The sequence below is a fragment of the Neomonachus schauinslandi genome, chromosome 7 (genome assembly GCF_002201575.2).
Source record: "Neomonachus schauinslandi chromosome 7, ASM220157v2, whole genome shotgun sequence".
NCBI lineage: Eukaryota > Metazoa > Chordata > Mammalia > Carnivora > Phocidae > Neomonachus > Neomonachus schauinslandi.
Genome location: NC_058409.1, coordinates 42,927,696 through 42,943,569, shown reverse-complemented (window position 1 = coordinate 42,943,569; position 15,874 = coordinate 42,927,696). Strand labels below are relative to the sequence as shown.

The window sequence follows — 15,874 nt, the reverse complement described above, 5'->3', positions numbered from 1 at the left end:
GGCCCTATTTGGTATAAAAGAGCTAGTTGCAGATTTCACTATGTTGAGAAATTCTCTATTCTTTATACTGTCTAATCCTTGTCCCCAGTTGAAGAATGCATAGTGGTATTTAATCCACTCTCTGCATGTTCAATATTTGTGCATATTCTTTGAGCCAACCTTTCTTCTTGTAGGAATTTATCCTTAGGAAATAATTGGCACATGGACAAAGCAGGTCACACAGCATGGTATTTAGGTGTTCAGGCCCCTAGTGTGTGCAGGCTCACGTCACACTCTGCCACCAAGTAGCTGTGTGACTTGGGTAAGTGATCTCATCTCTGTAAGCCTCATTTTCTTTTCTATAAATGGGAATAATGATAGTTATCTCCCTTCCAGAGTTGTAAGGATTAAGTGAGACAATATTTGGGGTTTAGAACACTGTTCAGTACATAATAAAATGCTTATTAATAAATGTTAACTATTTTCTTCATCATAGAAATTAGTTTTATTATTATAAATGTTAGCTGCTATTATTCTAATTTTTTTTATCAGTTCTAATTTTTAATGGTGGAAAGATAAACTCCAAAACCACTATCAAACTTTTAAAATTCTTTTCTGTAGTGGAAGATCTTCTACTCAAGTTTTAGAGTATTTTGTGAAATTCATATGCTTTTACATGTAGTAGAACTATTTGCTGCTATCAAGATTAATGGCATGGAAGTGCTGCAAATCACTACATTGTACAAAGATTTTATTTTATTTTTAATCTATTCTTCTATTTTTATTTGGCATGTATAATGATGTGATAAACGGAGGCACAGTTAAATGTTTTTGGGACCAAATTCTTCCCCTTGTCTATAGTATCTATGTTTCTAATACTAAGGGAAATCTAGGATTATGACTTTTTATGCTATTGCCTTTTTAGACATTCAAAAATATTTATAAAGTATTCCCCTGCCAGTTTCCTAATTTTCTCCCAATTACTATTTTTGTGAGTACAAGTTGTAACTTTGATGTGGTTGAGAAATGCTATTAGTTTATGTCTGCTTTATTTCCTAGGTTCAATGTCTTTTTTTTTAAAATATAGGCTTACTTAATGACTACTAGGACTTTAAGGCTTTTTCCCCAGGTTCCAGAAGATTTTGCCAATTAGATTACTTATGATATAACACAATGATGCTAGGTGGCTGCCAGATAAACTTTTTAAACATAATCCAAAATTAAAACTTTTTTATTTAGGACTTATATAGTAGCCAAGAAAAATATGTCTGTGAGTGTTAATAAAGTATATGGAGTATGGTATTAATTCAAGAGTGTAATGTTTTAATTAACAAATGATAATTGCTGACCATTCAATTTTAATACTAAATTAAAATCAAGAAGAGTTTATTGAAAGGGTGTTAGTAATTATGTGTTCATATTTATGTGTGTAAAGGAAGAAGAGCATATAGATGTGAATCCCAGCTGTATTCCTGGGGCAAGTCTTAACTACTTTGGCACAGACATTTTATTGAATAGTTTGGCATTTTTAAAAAATGTTAAACTTCAGTTGCGATGTGAGTTAGTATGTGCACTCTTAGGTATATACCAGTTGACAACATATGTCACCAGCAACTAAATGTTCATAGCAACATTATTCATAATAACCAAAAAGTGGAAGTAACAGAAATGTCCATCAAATGATGAACGAAAAAAAGGTAGTATATCCATACAATGGAATGTTTTGCAACTATCAAAAGGAATGAAGTGCTGTTACATACTATAACATGGTTGAACCTTGAAAACATTATTCTAAGTGAAAGAAGCCAGACACAAAATGTATGCTTCCATTTATATGAAATGTTCAGAATAGGCAAATCTCTGACAGTGATTAGTGTTTTCCAGGGGCTGAGGGGAAGAGAAAATGGGGAGTGACTGCTAATTTGTATGGGGATTTCTTTTTGAAGTGACAGAAATATTCTGGAATTAGATAGTGGTGATGGGCATAACTAAATATACTAAAAATTGCTGAATTGTACACTTAAAGATAATCTCATAACAAAAAATCAAAGAAAAAGAACCAAATTGGACTTTAGGAGTTAAAAAAGTTTAGTAGACAAAACATTCCTAGACGTCCACTTGCACTGATCCCATATACATAGCCAAACTGGATTTTGCAGCCAGTAACAATATGGCTGCAAAGGCAGGGCAAACAACCACTGGTCCTGCCACATCAGTCTCACGCATGATGTTGCCACCTGGTCCTTTAATGGATGTAACACTGTTTGTGGTTTTTTGCCAGATGTGGTCAAAATTGATACCTAATTCTTCTAATAGAGGTGGCTCATCCTCAAAGTTGTTTCCATAGAATGGCCAATGTGTCGGAGTGTACGCTTGAGTTGGCTGGAAAATCGATGCTGTGACATGTCTGGTAGAAACCCGTGTTTATGTTATCCAAGTCTGACATTGCAAATGATCAAACACGGTAGCATCAGCAGCAGCTCCAGCAACCCCCCCCGCAAAGCCCCCAAACATGGGGCTGAATTGGCCCTGTTGCTCCATGTCACAAGGTCAAAACAATGCTGGGGCTTTTTAATTCTTTCAGTCTGATGTGTGTGAAAAGTAATCTTATTGCTGTTTGTTTGTCATGTGGGTTTCTTCTTGGGTGAAATACTTTTTCTGTCCTTTATTCATTTTTTTCTTTTGGTTTTTCTTTTTTTTGGTCATTCTAAAAATCTATTTTAGATACTAATTCTTTATACCTTGTGCCTTACAAATATAATTTCCTAGTCTGTGGCTTCTCTTTTGGTTTTAATCAAAAGGTAAAAAACTTTTATGTTTTATGTTGACAAATTAATTTACTTGTGTGTCTTTAAGAAATCTTTCACAAAGAGATTCTGTAATTCTAAGATTTTTAAGTTTTGCTTTTTTCATGTTTAGGTCTCTACATTCTCTTGACTCATTTAATTTATTTTAAAATTGACAGCATTAAGATATAATTAACATAGATAACATAAAATTAACATGCACCCAATTTTTTTTGGAGATAGAGCATGAGCGCACATGTGCATGCATGAGCCAGGGAGGGCAGGGGCCGGGGGGAGGGGTAGGGGGAGAGGGAGAGAGAGAGTCTCATGCAGGCTCTACACTCAGCATGGAGTCCGATACCCAGGCTCGATCTCATGACCCTGAGATCACGACCTGAGCTGAAACCAAGAGTCAGAAGCTTAACCTACTGAGCCACCCAGGTGAAAATAAGCACCCATTTTAAGTACAGTTCAGTGAGTTTTGATGAATGTATATTAGTGTAATTAATGTTACAATTAAGATATCAGACCATTTCCATTACTCCTGAAGCTTCTCTCTCTTTTTTTCACTCCTGCAGTTTCTCTTGTGCTCTCTTTTAGTCAGTACCCAACCCCATCACTGGCACCAGACAACCAGAAATAGAATCTTTCTATCTTATAGATTAGGTTTTCTTTTTTTTTTAAACATTTTTAAAAAAATATTTTTTAAATTTATTTGACAGAGAGAGTGAGAGAGCGCAAGCAGGGGGAGCAGGAGAAGGAGAGGGAGAAGCAGGCCCCTGCTGAGCAGGGAGCCCGATGCAGGACTCAATCCCCGGACCCTGGGATCATGACCTGAGCTGAAGGCAGACGCTCAACCATCTGAGCCACCCAGGGGCCCCAGATTAGGTTTTCTTTTTAAGAGTTTCATACAAGTGGAATTATACAATATGTACTTTCTATCTGGCTTCTTTTGCTCAACACAGTATTTTTGAGATTTCATTCACGTTGCAGGTACAGGTAGTTTTTACATTGTTTTGCTGAGTATTCTATTGCATGGATATAGTACAAACCACAATTATCTATTCACTTGTTGAGGAACATGTGGATTGTATCCAGTCTTGAGCTACTATGAATAAAGGTCTAGGAGCATACATCTTAACTTCTTTTGTGTAAATAGCCAGGAGTGGAATTGTTGAGTCCCATGATAAGTGTATGTTGACTTTCATTATGAAACTGACAAGCTGTTTTCCAAAATAGTTGTGTCATTTTACATTCCCATCAGTGATGCATGATACATCCTTGTTAACATTTGACACTGTCAGTCTTTTGTTTTAGCTCACCTAGTGGGTATGTGGTGGTATATTTTTGTAGTTTTTAGCTGCATTTTTCTGATGGCTAGTAATGTTAAGCTTGTTTTCGTTTGCCCAGTGGCTTCTGTATCTTCTTTTGTGAAGTGTCTGTTGAAATATTCTGGTTTTTATTGGCTTGTTTGTTCTCTTATTATTGAGTTGTAAGAGTTATTTGCATATTCAGCATGTAAGTTCTTTGTTAGATTATGTGTTATAAATATTTTCTCCCAGATTGCGGTTTTCTTTTTCCTTTTCTTAACAATGTCTTTGAAAAAGCAGAAGCTTTTCATTTTGATGAAGTCCATTTTATCATTTTCTTTTATGGTTTGTGCTTTTTTGTCTCAAGGAATCTTTGCCTACATTTAAATATTATATTGTTTCACATATAATGTTACCACCTTACCATAATATCTTTTTATATTCTCTCTCCTGCCCTTTGTGATGTTGCTGTCATACATTTTTGTCTAACATGTATTTTATAGCATCTCTTGTAAACCATACTGTATGTTATTTTTTCTTTAGACAGGTAATTTTCTTTTAAAGAAAATAAGGAATAAAAAATAAGTTTTATTTATTCATATATTAATCTTTTCTGGTAGTCTTCATTCTTTTATGCAGATCCAGGTTTCCATCTGGTATCACTTTCTGCTTGAAAAATGTCCTTGGACATTTTTTGTGGTAGAGGTCTCTTGGCAGCAGATTCTCTCAGGTTTTTTTGGTGGGGGAGGGGATTCTGAAAAGTCTTTGTTCAGACTTAGTTCTGAAAAGTATTTTCAATGGATAATAGAATTCTAAGTTAGCGATTTTCTTCTTTCAGCACTTTGAAGATGTCTTCTGGCTTGAATATTTGAAGATGTCTTCTGGCTTGAATCGTTTCTGATGAAAACTCTGTGGTCATTACTTATTTTTGTTCCTCTGTTTATAATGTATCTTTTTTCCTCAGACTGCTTTTGAGAACTTCTTTATCACTGATTTTTAGGAATTTAATTATAATATGCATCTAACAGGTTTCTGTGTTTATTGCCCTTTGATTCAGTGAATTTCCTCTCTTTACACCAAATTTGGAAAGTTTTTAGCCATTATTTCTTCAATTATTTTTTCTGTGACTCCTTCCACTTTTCTAATGACACACATTTTAGGTCACGATACTTTCCCTCAGGTTTCATACAAGTGGAATTTCCCTCAGGTTGCTGCAGCTCTTTTCATTTCTTTCCCCTACTTTTTGTCTTCTTTGCTTCTGTTTTGGCTAGTTCATTCTACTGTCTCTTTAAGTCTTCTTTGTTCTCTTTTGAAGTGTTACTGTGCTGTGGTTCCCTTCTAGTGAGTATTTCTTTTGAGGATTAATATTTTTCATCTCTAGAAGTTCCATTTGGTTCTCTCTTATATCTTCCATTTCTCTCCTTCCTGTATTCATATATTTTTAAAAATAGGAGAACATAGAATACTGTTTGTAACATACTTTTCTCTAAATCTTTCCTCTCTCTCATTTCTGGGGCTATTTTTATGATTTTCTACTGATTTTTTTTCTCCTGATGGGTCACATTTTTCTGCTTCTTGGCTTGTCTAGTAATTTTGATTGAACAAAATTTTTTTCATTGTTGAGTGTCTGAATTTTGTTGTCTTCCTTTGAAGATGGTGAGCTTTGTTCTGTTAGGCAGTTAATGTAGCTGAATTTGATTCATTTGTGTCTTATTTTTAAAGCTATTTTTAGGGCCCGACTAGGCTAACCTTTCCTGAAGGGGAGTTTGGTCCTACTGTTGAAGCCTAACCCTGCTGAGCTTTCTATGGAATGCCTTCTGTCATCAGCAGGATTGTCTATTTTGTGAGCTCTGGGAAGCGTTCAGCTCAAAGCTCATGGGTTGTTTTTTGTATGACCTCATAGAGCTTCGTCTTAATCATGTATGTGCATTTTGGTATTCATCAGAGTCTCAGGGAATTTCTCTGCAGCTTTATGGAACCCTTTTCCTGTTTAGCTCCCTGCAGTTGGAACTCTGCTTTACAGGGTGCAGCCGACCGGGCCTCCAGGAACTCCGGTCTGTCTCTTCCCTCTACTTGAGATCTTGTCTCTGATCCATGTTTGGAATGTGACGCTAGGCAGAATGTGGGGGATTGTTTTGTTTTGTTTTGTTCCCTTTTCTCAGGGATTGTTTTGTTCCCTTTTCTCAGGGATTGTGATACTGCTTTTTGCCCCATGTATAGAAACAGTTATTGCATAAAATTTGTCCAGTTTTCTAGTTGTTTGTGGAGGGAGGGTTAGTCTGGTCCTTGCTATTCCATCTTGATTGGAGTCAGAATTTCCTGTATTTTTAATAAGGCAAGACATTGTCATTTCATTTTTTTCCTGCCATACAGTTATCAGATTCTTCCAAACACTGCTTTGGAACAGACCATTCTTTCCTCACTGATTTGTGATGACATTTCTGTGATATATTGGATTCCCATGCATACTTAGGCCTCTTTCTAGACTTTCAGCTTTGTCCTGTTGGTCTTTTGTGTATTCTTAAGGTAGCATCGAACTACAGCTTTGGAACAAATCTTGCTTTCATGTCAGGTGAGTCCCTACTCCTAATTTTTGCATTTTATGGACATTGGATAACTCCTTTTATCTTTTTATCTATTTGAATTATTTGATTGGAGTACAAACTTTTTACCTATTTAAATGAACTTTTTATTTATTTGAATTATTTGATTGGAGTAAGAAATGAAAGCAGGTCAGCTGTTGTAGTTCATCCTTGAAATCCTGTGTTCAGCCACACAGTTCCTATGTCAGTTATATCAAATCAGATGAAATGCTATTAAAATGTAAGCCTTTTGCCTAAAGAACAACATTCACCTAGGTTTTAAGACAGTAGCATTGTACATTATACATTAATAGGCAGTTCTAGCAAAGACTTCTATAATCTTTAGGTAAACAAGGGGCCAACTATCAAATGGCTGTCAAATGTTGTGATAGATTGTTCTCTCATTAATGGCAACAAAGGCATTCACATTCTTTCTGCTAAAAAGTCAAGAAAAATTTAATAAAAGTTGTTACAGGACCTTCTAACATTACCAGACATTATTCTTTGTACCTAATCATAATGTGGACATGAGATTTTTTTCCCAGTGACCCAAAGAGTCGTCATTGTGAGGGTCTTTCTGAGTTCCGCATCGTGCACTTGTATATGTGGATGAGTTTACATATGTTTATATATTTTTTCCAGCCTATGTAATATGGTTATGCAACGTTTGAGGCAGTTAGGCTTGAGGTGGGCATTCTTAGATGATTTGTTACTCAGTAATACAGCTATGTTGAGGCATTGTGGAATTTTACTTATTCTCTCCTTATAGAGGCCCAGAGCCAAATTCACATCTGTGTACTACTGTTCAATACATTTCTTTCTTTCTTTTTTTTAAGATTTTATTTATTCATTTGAGAGAGAGAGAGAGAGACAGAGAACACAAGCAGGAGTAGAGACAGAGGGAGAGGGAACACTAGGGGGAGAGGGAGAAGGAGGCTTCCCGCCGAGCAGGGAGCCCGATGCGGGGCTTGATCCCAGGACTCCGGGACCCGGGACCGTGACCTGAGCCGAAGGCAGACGCTTAACGACTGAGCCACCCAGGTGCCCCTGTACAATACATTTCTTAACTGGCTTTTAAAGAAAATCTAGCTAGAGTTGCATCTGATTTGCGTCACATTTTCTACCCTGGTATTTGAATGCTTTGGCTCAGTAGTAGTAATGGTAGTAGCTGCAGAAGCCAACATCAATGCTCTGAAAACTCTCAGTTCACCTAGGCTTCCCTTTATAGTCCATGGGCCCCCATCATGGTACGATGATTAGGTTTTAACTGTCCACAACAATTTACTGCTGGATGAATGGGGATTCACGAAGGTTAAGTGACTTGTCCAAGCAGCGGGAACTGGGACCGAAGCCAGATATTCTAGCTCCGTTCCTAGCAAGGGATAGGTCATTGTCATTCCTTCATTCATATGTTCATTCATTCATTCACTCATACGTTCACCAAAGAAAATATTTATAAAGCTCCTATGATTTACCAGGTGTTCTTTTACCTGTTGGAGGTATATCAATAAACAAAACTGACAAGAATCCCTGCCCATGTGGAGCTTACATTTCAGGAGGTAGAGGGGAGACCATGGTAGATGACAAAAAAGTAAGTTCCGTAGTATATTGGGAGGTGATAATGTATAGTTAGAAAAAAATAGAGCAGGTGGGGGAATTGGGAGTACCAGTTTTTATATACTTTGGGAGGCAGAAACAAATTAATTTTTCTACTTTTATCTGATATATCAAAATGACAGCTTTTGTTCTAAACCTTTCAACGTATATTGCTTGGAACAATGTTCTGCTCCTTGCCCCCCTCCCCACTACCCCAAGAAGCAGTGCTGTGAAGGATGGCTAAATCACAAGATCAGCTTACAGAATATATTCAATTCATTATGTATTTTAGCTGTAGTTAAAATCTAATGGTATTGTCGGCCTAACCAGTCCCTACAGTGGTTTTTTTTCTTCCTCTGGTAAAATGCATTCCAGGCTCCAGGGTTGGTGTCAGGAGCCTCATCATATCATGTGACTCTTCAAGCTTTGGATTAAGCAACTCTCCATCCTTCTACTTTGTCCAGTATTGTGCAGCAGGGGCTTCCCTCATTCAAGCTCTTGATGGTGCCTCCTCCATTGCCAGAGACTAGGCCATTGTTTTGGGAGGTGATGGATTTAAGGGAGGAAGGGATCAGTAGCCTAGGTTCTCTTCTTACAGGAGGTGGGAAATTGACAATTGGAATGAATTGCAAGGGGGTGTCAGCTGGGATCAGTGGAGGAAAGGGGAGTCCCTGGTTTCACAGGGGGGCCAGTGAGTTACTGGGATGTTTGTGAGTCAGCGGGGGCCTTTCGTCTCCTAGGGTGTAGGTTTGTGTTGATAAATTCTGGAGATGGATTTACCTATGCTTTCTCACCTGATTTTCATAGAACCTGAAATCATGGCCAACTCCTCAGTTTGGCTTTTTCCATATAAGCAACTGGAAGTTGTTTTTTTTTAATTTAAATATTTAATGGATGTAACTTTTATGTGTTAGTTTAACAGTATCCCAACAAAGAGAATTGAAAATTTAAAAACCTGATGATTATTTTATAACCCTGATGTTCCTTCTTACTACTTTATTTTTATACTGTTTATTATTGTGATTTTCTTCATAAATATTGTCTTGGAAATATTGTTGCATAACTTCAAAATTTACCACTTTTAATAGCCATGTAATACTGTATTCATGAATAGGTATTTGAATGTTTACCTGTTCCGCATGTACTTTACCAGAAAATAGGGCTTGCCGAAAGAAATGCGTTATGCTTTCAATTAGCTTGCTGCCTCTTTCATAAAACAATATATATACATGGAACATAATAAGATAAGGTGAAGTCTGACTGTCCAAAGGTGTTTATAATTTGGAAAAAGAAGGGATTTGTGGGCTAATGTGATAGGAAGCTTCATGGAAAATGTAGAAGGCTTTGTGGAGAAAGAGATCTAGAATTTAATTAGTTCTTGCCAGTTCCAGCGCTGCCGCTTCATCCAGACCATCATCACGCCCTCCTCCTTCCGTGTTACCCTGGCAATCTATTCTCTAGAGAGCTGCCAGAGTAACAGTAATTCAGGTTAAATGACTCCTCTGCCCAGAACCCTCCCGTGGTTTCTCAGGTCACTCATAATAAAACCTGAAGTCTTTAACAATAGTCTACAAGGCTCTGCATGGTCTGGCTCATGCCTTCCACTGTAATGGCATTTCCAACTTGAATGCTCTTCAATACTCGTCTCTCTTCACACCGGCCTCACTGCTGTTCCTCACACACTCCAAACGGACTCCCTCGTCACAATCTCCGTAATCGCTCTTTCCTCCGCCTTGAAAATATGTCTCAGCGATTTCCCTGGCTTACTCTCATTTCCTTCAGATCTCTGCTCAAATTTCACCTCCTTAACAGAGAGACCTTTCCTGAAAAACCAGAAGTGTTTTTCTGAGCACATCCTGTCACTCCCCAGCTCCTTTCCTTTATTTCTCTCCATAGCATTTTTTCCACCTGACATATTTATGTATCTGTTTGTTATTAGCTAATGGAAAGTAAGCTCCATGAGGTCAGGCAAGGATTTTGTTTTATTCCCCACTGTATGTCCTCTTCTAAAACAGTTCCTGGAATATAGGCAAGGCTTACTAAATATTCGTTGGATAAATAAATGAATTAAAAAATATCATAAACATTTTTTCTCTACATAGATTTGTTTATGTAGAATTGAAAGAAGGTCTAGTGATGATAATCAGCAGCAATATTTTCAGTGAACATCTAGGATTGAACTGGGTGTTTGTTTTAGAGTGCATCTTTTTTCTTTTTTTTTAGTTTCATGGGTAGAATTTAGTGATTTCATCTGTTGCATACAACACCCAGTGCTCATTCCATCAAGTGCTCTCCTTAATGCCCATCACCCAGCTATCCCTCCCACCCCCCCCCCCTCCAGCAACCCTCAGTTTGTTTCCTATAGTTAAGAGTCTCTTATGGTTTGTCTCCCTCTCTGATTTCGTTTTGTTTTATTTTTCCCTCCCTTCCCCTATGCTCCTCTGTTTTGTTTCTTAAATTCCACATATGAGTGACATCATATGATAGTTGTCTTTCTCTGACTGACTTATTTCACTTAGCATAATACACTCTAGTTCTGTCCGCGTTGTTGCAAATGGCAAGATTTCATTCTTTTGATGGCTGAGTAATAGTCCATTCTGTGTGTGTGTGTGTGTGTGTGTGTATCACATCTTTATCCATTCATCTGTCGATGGACATCTGTGCTCTTTCCATAGTTTGGCTATTGTGGACATTGCTGCTATAAATACTGGGGTGCATGTGCCCCTTCAAATCATTATGTTTGTATCCTTCGGATAAATACCTAGTTGAACTGGGTGTATTAAAGCTCCCCTCCTGCCTCCTTTTCCCTCCCATGCACACCCACTGCCTTCAGGATCAAACCCAAGCTCCTTAGTCGGGCATTCAAAGCCTTCCAAGGTCTCATCTGTGTTGACCTTTCCAGCTCCACTTCTCTGCCAAACCCTCACCTTCACGGCTCATGCTGCAGTCCTAAGGAGTGGCTTATGATTCCCCTCATGTGCCCCTTGCAGATGTCTCTTGCAGCATCTCTCACATTTTGCTGCTTGTTTTTAATGGGTGTCTCCTCAGCGCATAAGCTCTTCAAAGTAGGGGACCTGGCATATTTTCATATTTCCAGGACTTGGCACAGTTCCTGGCAGATCATAGATGGTCAGAAAATACTTACTGAATGCCAAAGATGGTTTTGCCTCCAAGACAGAGACTAGTGGGAACTTGAAGAGGTTGGATATGGAACAAATAAATTGATGAAAGCAGTTTCATCTCATTAGAGGGCTTGGATTGCAGGTGTGTCCGGGGACAAATGGGGTTGAAGAGAGCATAATATTAGAAAACTGTAATTTTTAGCACAGTATTAGAATACTCTAATTCTGTTGGAATACTCTAGTTTGATGAGGAGAGAAGGCATATAACATGATTGAATCAGTACACTCAGCTAGAAAAAACAGCTTATATGAGAGGAAGGGTTATTTGACATGTGTTGTTTGGAAACAAGTGCAACCATCTGGCAGGGGTCTGACTGCAGACCTATCAGCCCTATTATTCAGCCTGTGAGAATCATGCCACATAGTGACCCTGCTCATCCTGTGGACATAGTATGAGGGGGAGAATTCAGGGCAGTAGTGGTGCGTTCATGTCCTTGCTCATGACTGTGGAGGGTTAGGTTAGACTCAACCTGATCTCAGTTCAGTGGGAAAGAAGGCTGTGAAAATCAGGTTACATCTGGCAAGGGTGTGAGGGAGGGAAATGGCTGTATTTGTTTTATATGTTTGTCATCCCTAGTTGATGGTTGGTATTATCTGTGCTGATTCAGTGGATCTATAATCAGTTGGCCTGGCATAGTTGAATATGTGGACATGTTTTATATAATTTTAATAAGACGTATTTTGAAAAATGTAAACATAATAGAGTCAAGGAGGCTATTGGTTTTAAAAGATTAAAACCTTTTTTTCTAAATAGGTTTGTTACAGAAAGAGAAAATGGCTATTGAAGCATTTCAGATTTGCTGCCTCCTCCTGCCACCTGAAAATAGGAGAAAGTTACAGCTCTTGATGAGGATGATGGCAAGGATATGCCTAAATAAGGAGATGCCACCACTGTGTGATGGCTTTGGGACCCGAACACTGGTAGGTTGATCTCTAACATCTAACTTGACTTGAGTTTTTGGCATACAATTCACCTGAGTAAAGTTTACTAGCTTGGCAACCCAAGGAAGGCGCCAAGTCAGGCTTGCTCAAAGAGCCACGGCTTGGAAACCACACAGGTGGGATTACACTTCCGGTATTGGTGTGTTAAAGAACATAATCGAAAGCGAAGAGTGAGTAGGGATAGAGTCTGAGTGTAGAGTTATCTGCGGTCTTCTGCCTACTGTCAACTTAAAGAGAAGGGAGGGTGGACAATACGCATAAGGGTTCTGTCAAGAAAAGGACATACTTTCCTCTAGGACAGGAAGGGATGCGAAGCATTTGTTACTCTAACAAGTAGGAGAGGGGAAGCACAGATAATGGGGTAAAGAGGAAAGAAGTAAAGAGGAAAGAGTTGGACTAGACAGCCTGGGGGGAGACAGAGAATTTGTTCTCTTGGGATATGATCTAAGAGTCTGTGAGTGAGGATATTTCTTAAGATATTTTCAATTTGGTTTAAAAACATACATGCTAGTTTTGAATTTTACTTTGTTGGTGTCAGCATGTCTTTATTTTAAAATAGGGTTTATGTTTAGAATTTCTTCTACATGATTTCTTAATTTTCCTCAAAATTGGGGGTCTTGGAGCAAAATTGTTGCTTCATTGGTGAACCTTTCCATATCCTGGTGAACCACGGTATACCCCTGGGGGTCCTCTGGCCCTGTTTTAGAAGTGTGTAGTAAGAGTAGAGGATCACTCAGTGCCCAGTAGAGTGATTCTTGACCTTCCTTTTGGTTGAGTAGATGGGTAATGGGGCTAAGGGACCCTTCTGAAAAGCTGAAGAAAACTTTGCACCTATTCCCCAGAAGAATGCACATGTAAAATTTTGCATAGAATTTCAAGGCATTAAGTTTCCCCAGTGTCCATGGTCTCCAGGTAAAAAATGTCTGTGTCTCTGTACACATAAATGTGAGTGCAGGTAAGATATCATTTGCAGTATGTTGATGATGACATGAAGTCTAATTAAACAGAATTACATGATTTCATGCTTATAGGTTTTGAAATAAGATTGTCAGCAATAAAATTAGTAGGAAAAGGAAAAAAACTCCATCCAAATCATAGTTAATATGAATTCTATGGAAGCAGCTACATAAATATTTTTTATATTTCTGCTTATTGTAAAGTCTCATCACTTAATGCACTTGTTACAAAGTCTCATCGTTTTGTTCAAATGTGATTATCAAATATACACCCAAAATCCTAGAGAAAGTAACAGTTAACTAGGAAAAGGTGTAACAGCTGAAGCACATAGATTGTGCTAGCAGATTTCTAAAAAATCAAAATGAAATAAGGATATTAGTAAACTGAATGGCTTTAAATTACTTTGAACTTAAAAGTGCTACATGATTCAAGTAATGGTGGTGATCATAATTTTCAGAATTTGCTTACATATATTTAAAACTGTCTGTAAAGGGGTGTGCTTTAAAAACTGCTCAGACAAGCATCTCTGCTGAGTCTCTGTGAGATGAGATGCACCTTCTGTTCCTGCTGGTTGTTAAGAAGATCAGCCCATTGAGACCACCAGGTGTGGCCAGGCACCAAATAGGATGTGTCCCCTGGGCTGTGGGCCATTTCTCACTGACTGGTCACCTTTGGTTTTTGCAGATTTATTGAATGCAGTATAGCATAGGAAAAAAAAAAAAACCCTCATCTGTGTTTATTTAAAAAACACCTCCCCCTCTTTTTTCAGATGGTTCAGACGTTTTCCCGTTGCATCTTGTGTTCCAAGGATGAAGTAGATTTGGATGAATTATTAGCTGCTAGGTTGGTGACATTTCTGATGGACAATTACCAAGAGATTCTGAAAGTCCCTTTGGCCTTGCAGACCTCCATAGAGGAGCGTGTGGCTCATCTACGAAGAGTCCAGGTAAAGGAAGGGATGTTAACAGTCCTTTAAAATTGCCAGCAGGAAGTTATGTAAACTTGCTAGGCTTCTTGGGATTTCTAGATGTGAAGGATTGAGTGAATAAATGTATACAAAATGCTTCCAACAGGGCTTGGTACATGGTAAGCACTATGTGTGTTTGGTAATTTTGAAAATTTATGGAATGCTTACCTGGTTTGGTTATGTCAGTCAGTGCTGCATACTTCTGATTGCAAATTCCTTCAACGATAACCTGCCTTTATTTTAGTTTCCAAATTTTAGTTTCCAAAGGAGTTAAAATGGGCCTTCCCTGCCCTATAAAACTGTTGTGAAGAGTAGAATACTCTACTATAAAACCCCTAGCTTAAATGTCTGACGTACAGCAGGTACTCTTTGAAAGGTAGCTATTGTTATTGTTGTTATTGTTATATTAAAATGATGCAAAAGAAATGTAATGCATGACTGTTATGTGGGCCCCAAAGCGGGGTGTGTATGTCAGCCTGAGGGAGCAGGCACTTGGTAAAGGCAGACAGAGGTCTACTTGGCTCCTGAATGAGCGGCCCTCTTTCTGCTTAAGCACTTTCTGATGTTCCATAATTAAGGCCCAGTGAACTGCTACCTCCTGAAGGATTATGAAAGTCAATAACTTCATGTTTTCAGTGTGTAATTTAAAAATTAAAATAGGGGCACCTGGGTGGCTCTGTCGGTTGAGTGTTTGACTCTTAATTTCGGCTCAGGTCATGATCTTAAGCTTGTGGGATTGAGCCCCCCTCCACCTCGAGCTCCACGCTCAGCTGGGAGTCTGCTTCTCTCCTTCTCCCTCTCCTTCTGACCCCCACCGCCACACTGTATGTGTGTGTGTGTGTGTCTAAAATAAATAAATCTTAAAAAATTATTAAAAATTAAAATAAAATAGTTTTGGTAATTATCAACCTTAAATATGTTGAAAGAATTGGAAAATATAGAAAATGCACACCAAAAACTATAAGAGTAACATCCAATGTTCAGTTAGTATTATGGTCTTTTGGGTGTTTTTCTATGCCTTGTCTTCTCTTTTCGCCTTTTCTTTTTTCTTTTTCTTTTTCTTTTCTTTTCTTTTCTCTTCTCTTCTCTTTTCTCTTCCTCTCCTCTCTTCGCTTTTCCTTCCTTCGTTTTCCTTCTTTCCTTCCTTCCTTCATTCCTCCCTCCCTCCCACCGTCTCTCTGTTTTATACCTAATTTTCTCTTGACAATACACCAAGAAATATTTCCTACATTACTGAATATTCTTGACTGACCCCAGGTGGTTGAGAGCATTATTGACTGTACTTTCCATCTCTGTGACTTATTTATTTTATTTTATAACTGGAAGTTTGTACCTCTGAACCCCCTTCATCGATTCGCCAACTTCCCCCCACCCCTGTATGCCCTCTTCCCTGGCAACCACCAGTTTGTTCTCTGTATTTGAGAGTCTGTTCAGTTTTTTAATTTGTTTGTTTTGTTTTTATATTCCAAATATAAATGAAATCATATGGTATTTGTCTTTCTCTATCTGACTTACTTCATTTAGCATAATACCTTTTAGGTCCATCCATATTGTCACAAATGGCAAGATAACA

The 15,874-nt window shown here is 38.1% G+C and overlaps 1 protein-coding gene across 1 annotated transcript in view; it reads left to right on the top strand.

Moving 5' to 3' along the window:
* The window catches only part of DEPDC1B (DEP domain containing 1B), an 81,398-nt gene that overhangs the window by 59,309 nt on the left and 6,215 nt on the right, over window positions 1-15,874 (top strand). The window contains exons 8-9 of the mRNA XM_021701960.1: window positions 12,190-12,356; window positions 14,104-14,280. Coding sequence (XP_021557635.1) covers window positions 12,190-12,356; window positions 14,104-14,280 — 344 coding nt within the window. The remainder of the gene's footprint in view (window positions 1-12,189; window positions 12,357-14,103; window positions 14,281-15,874) is intronic.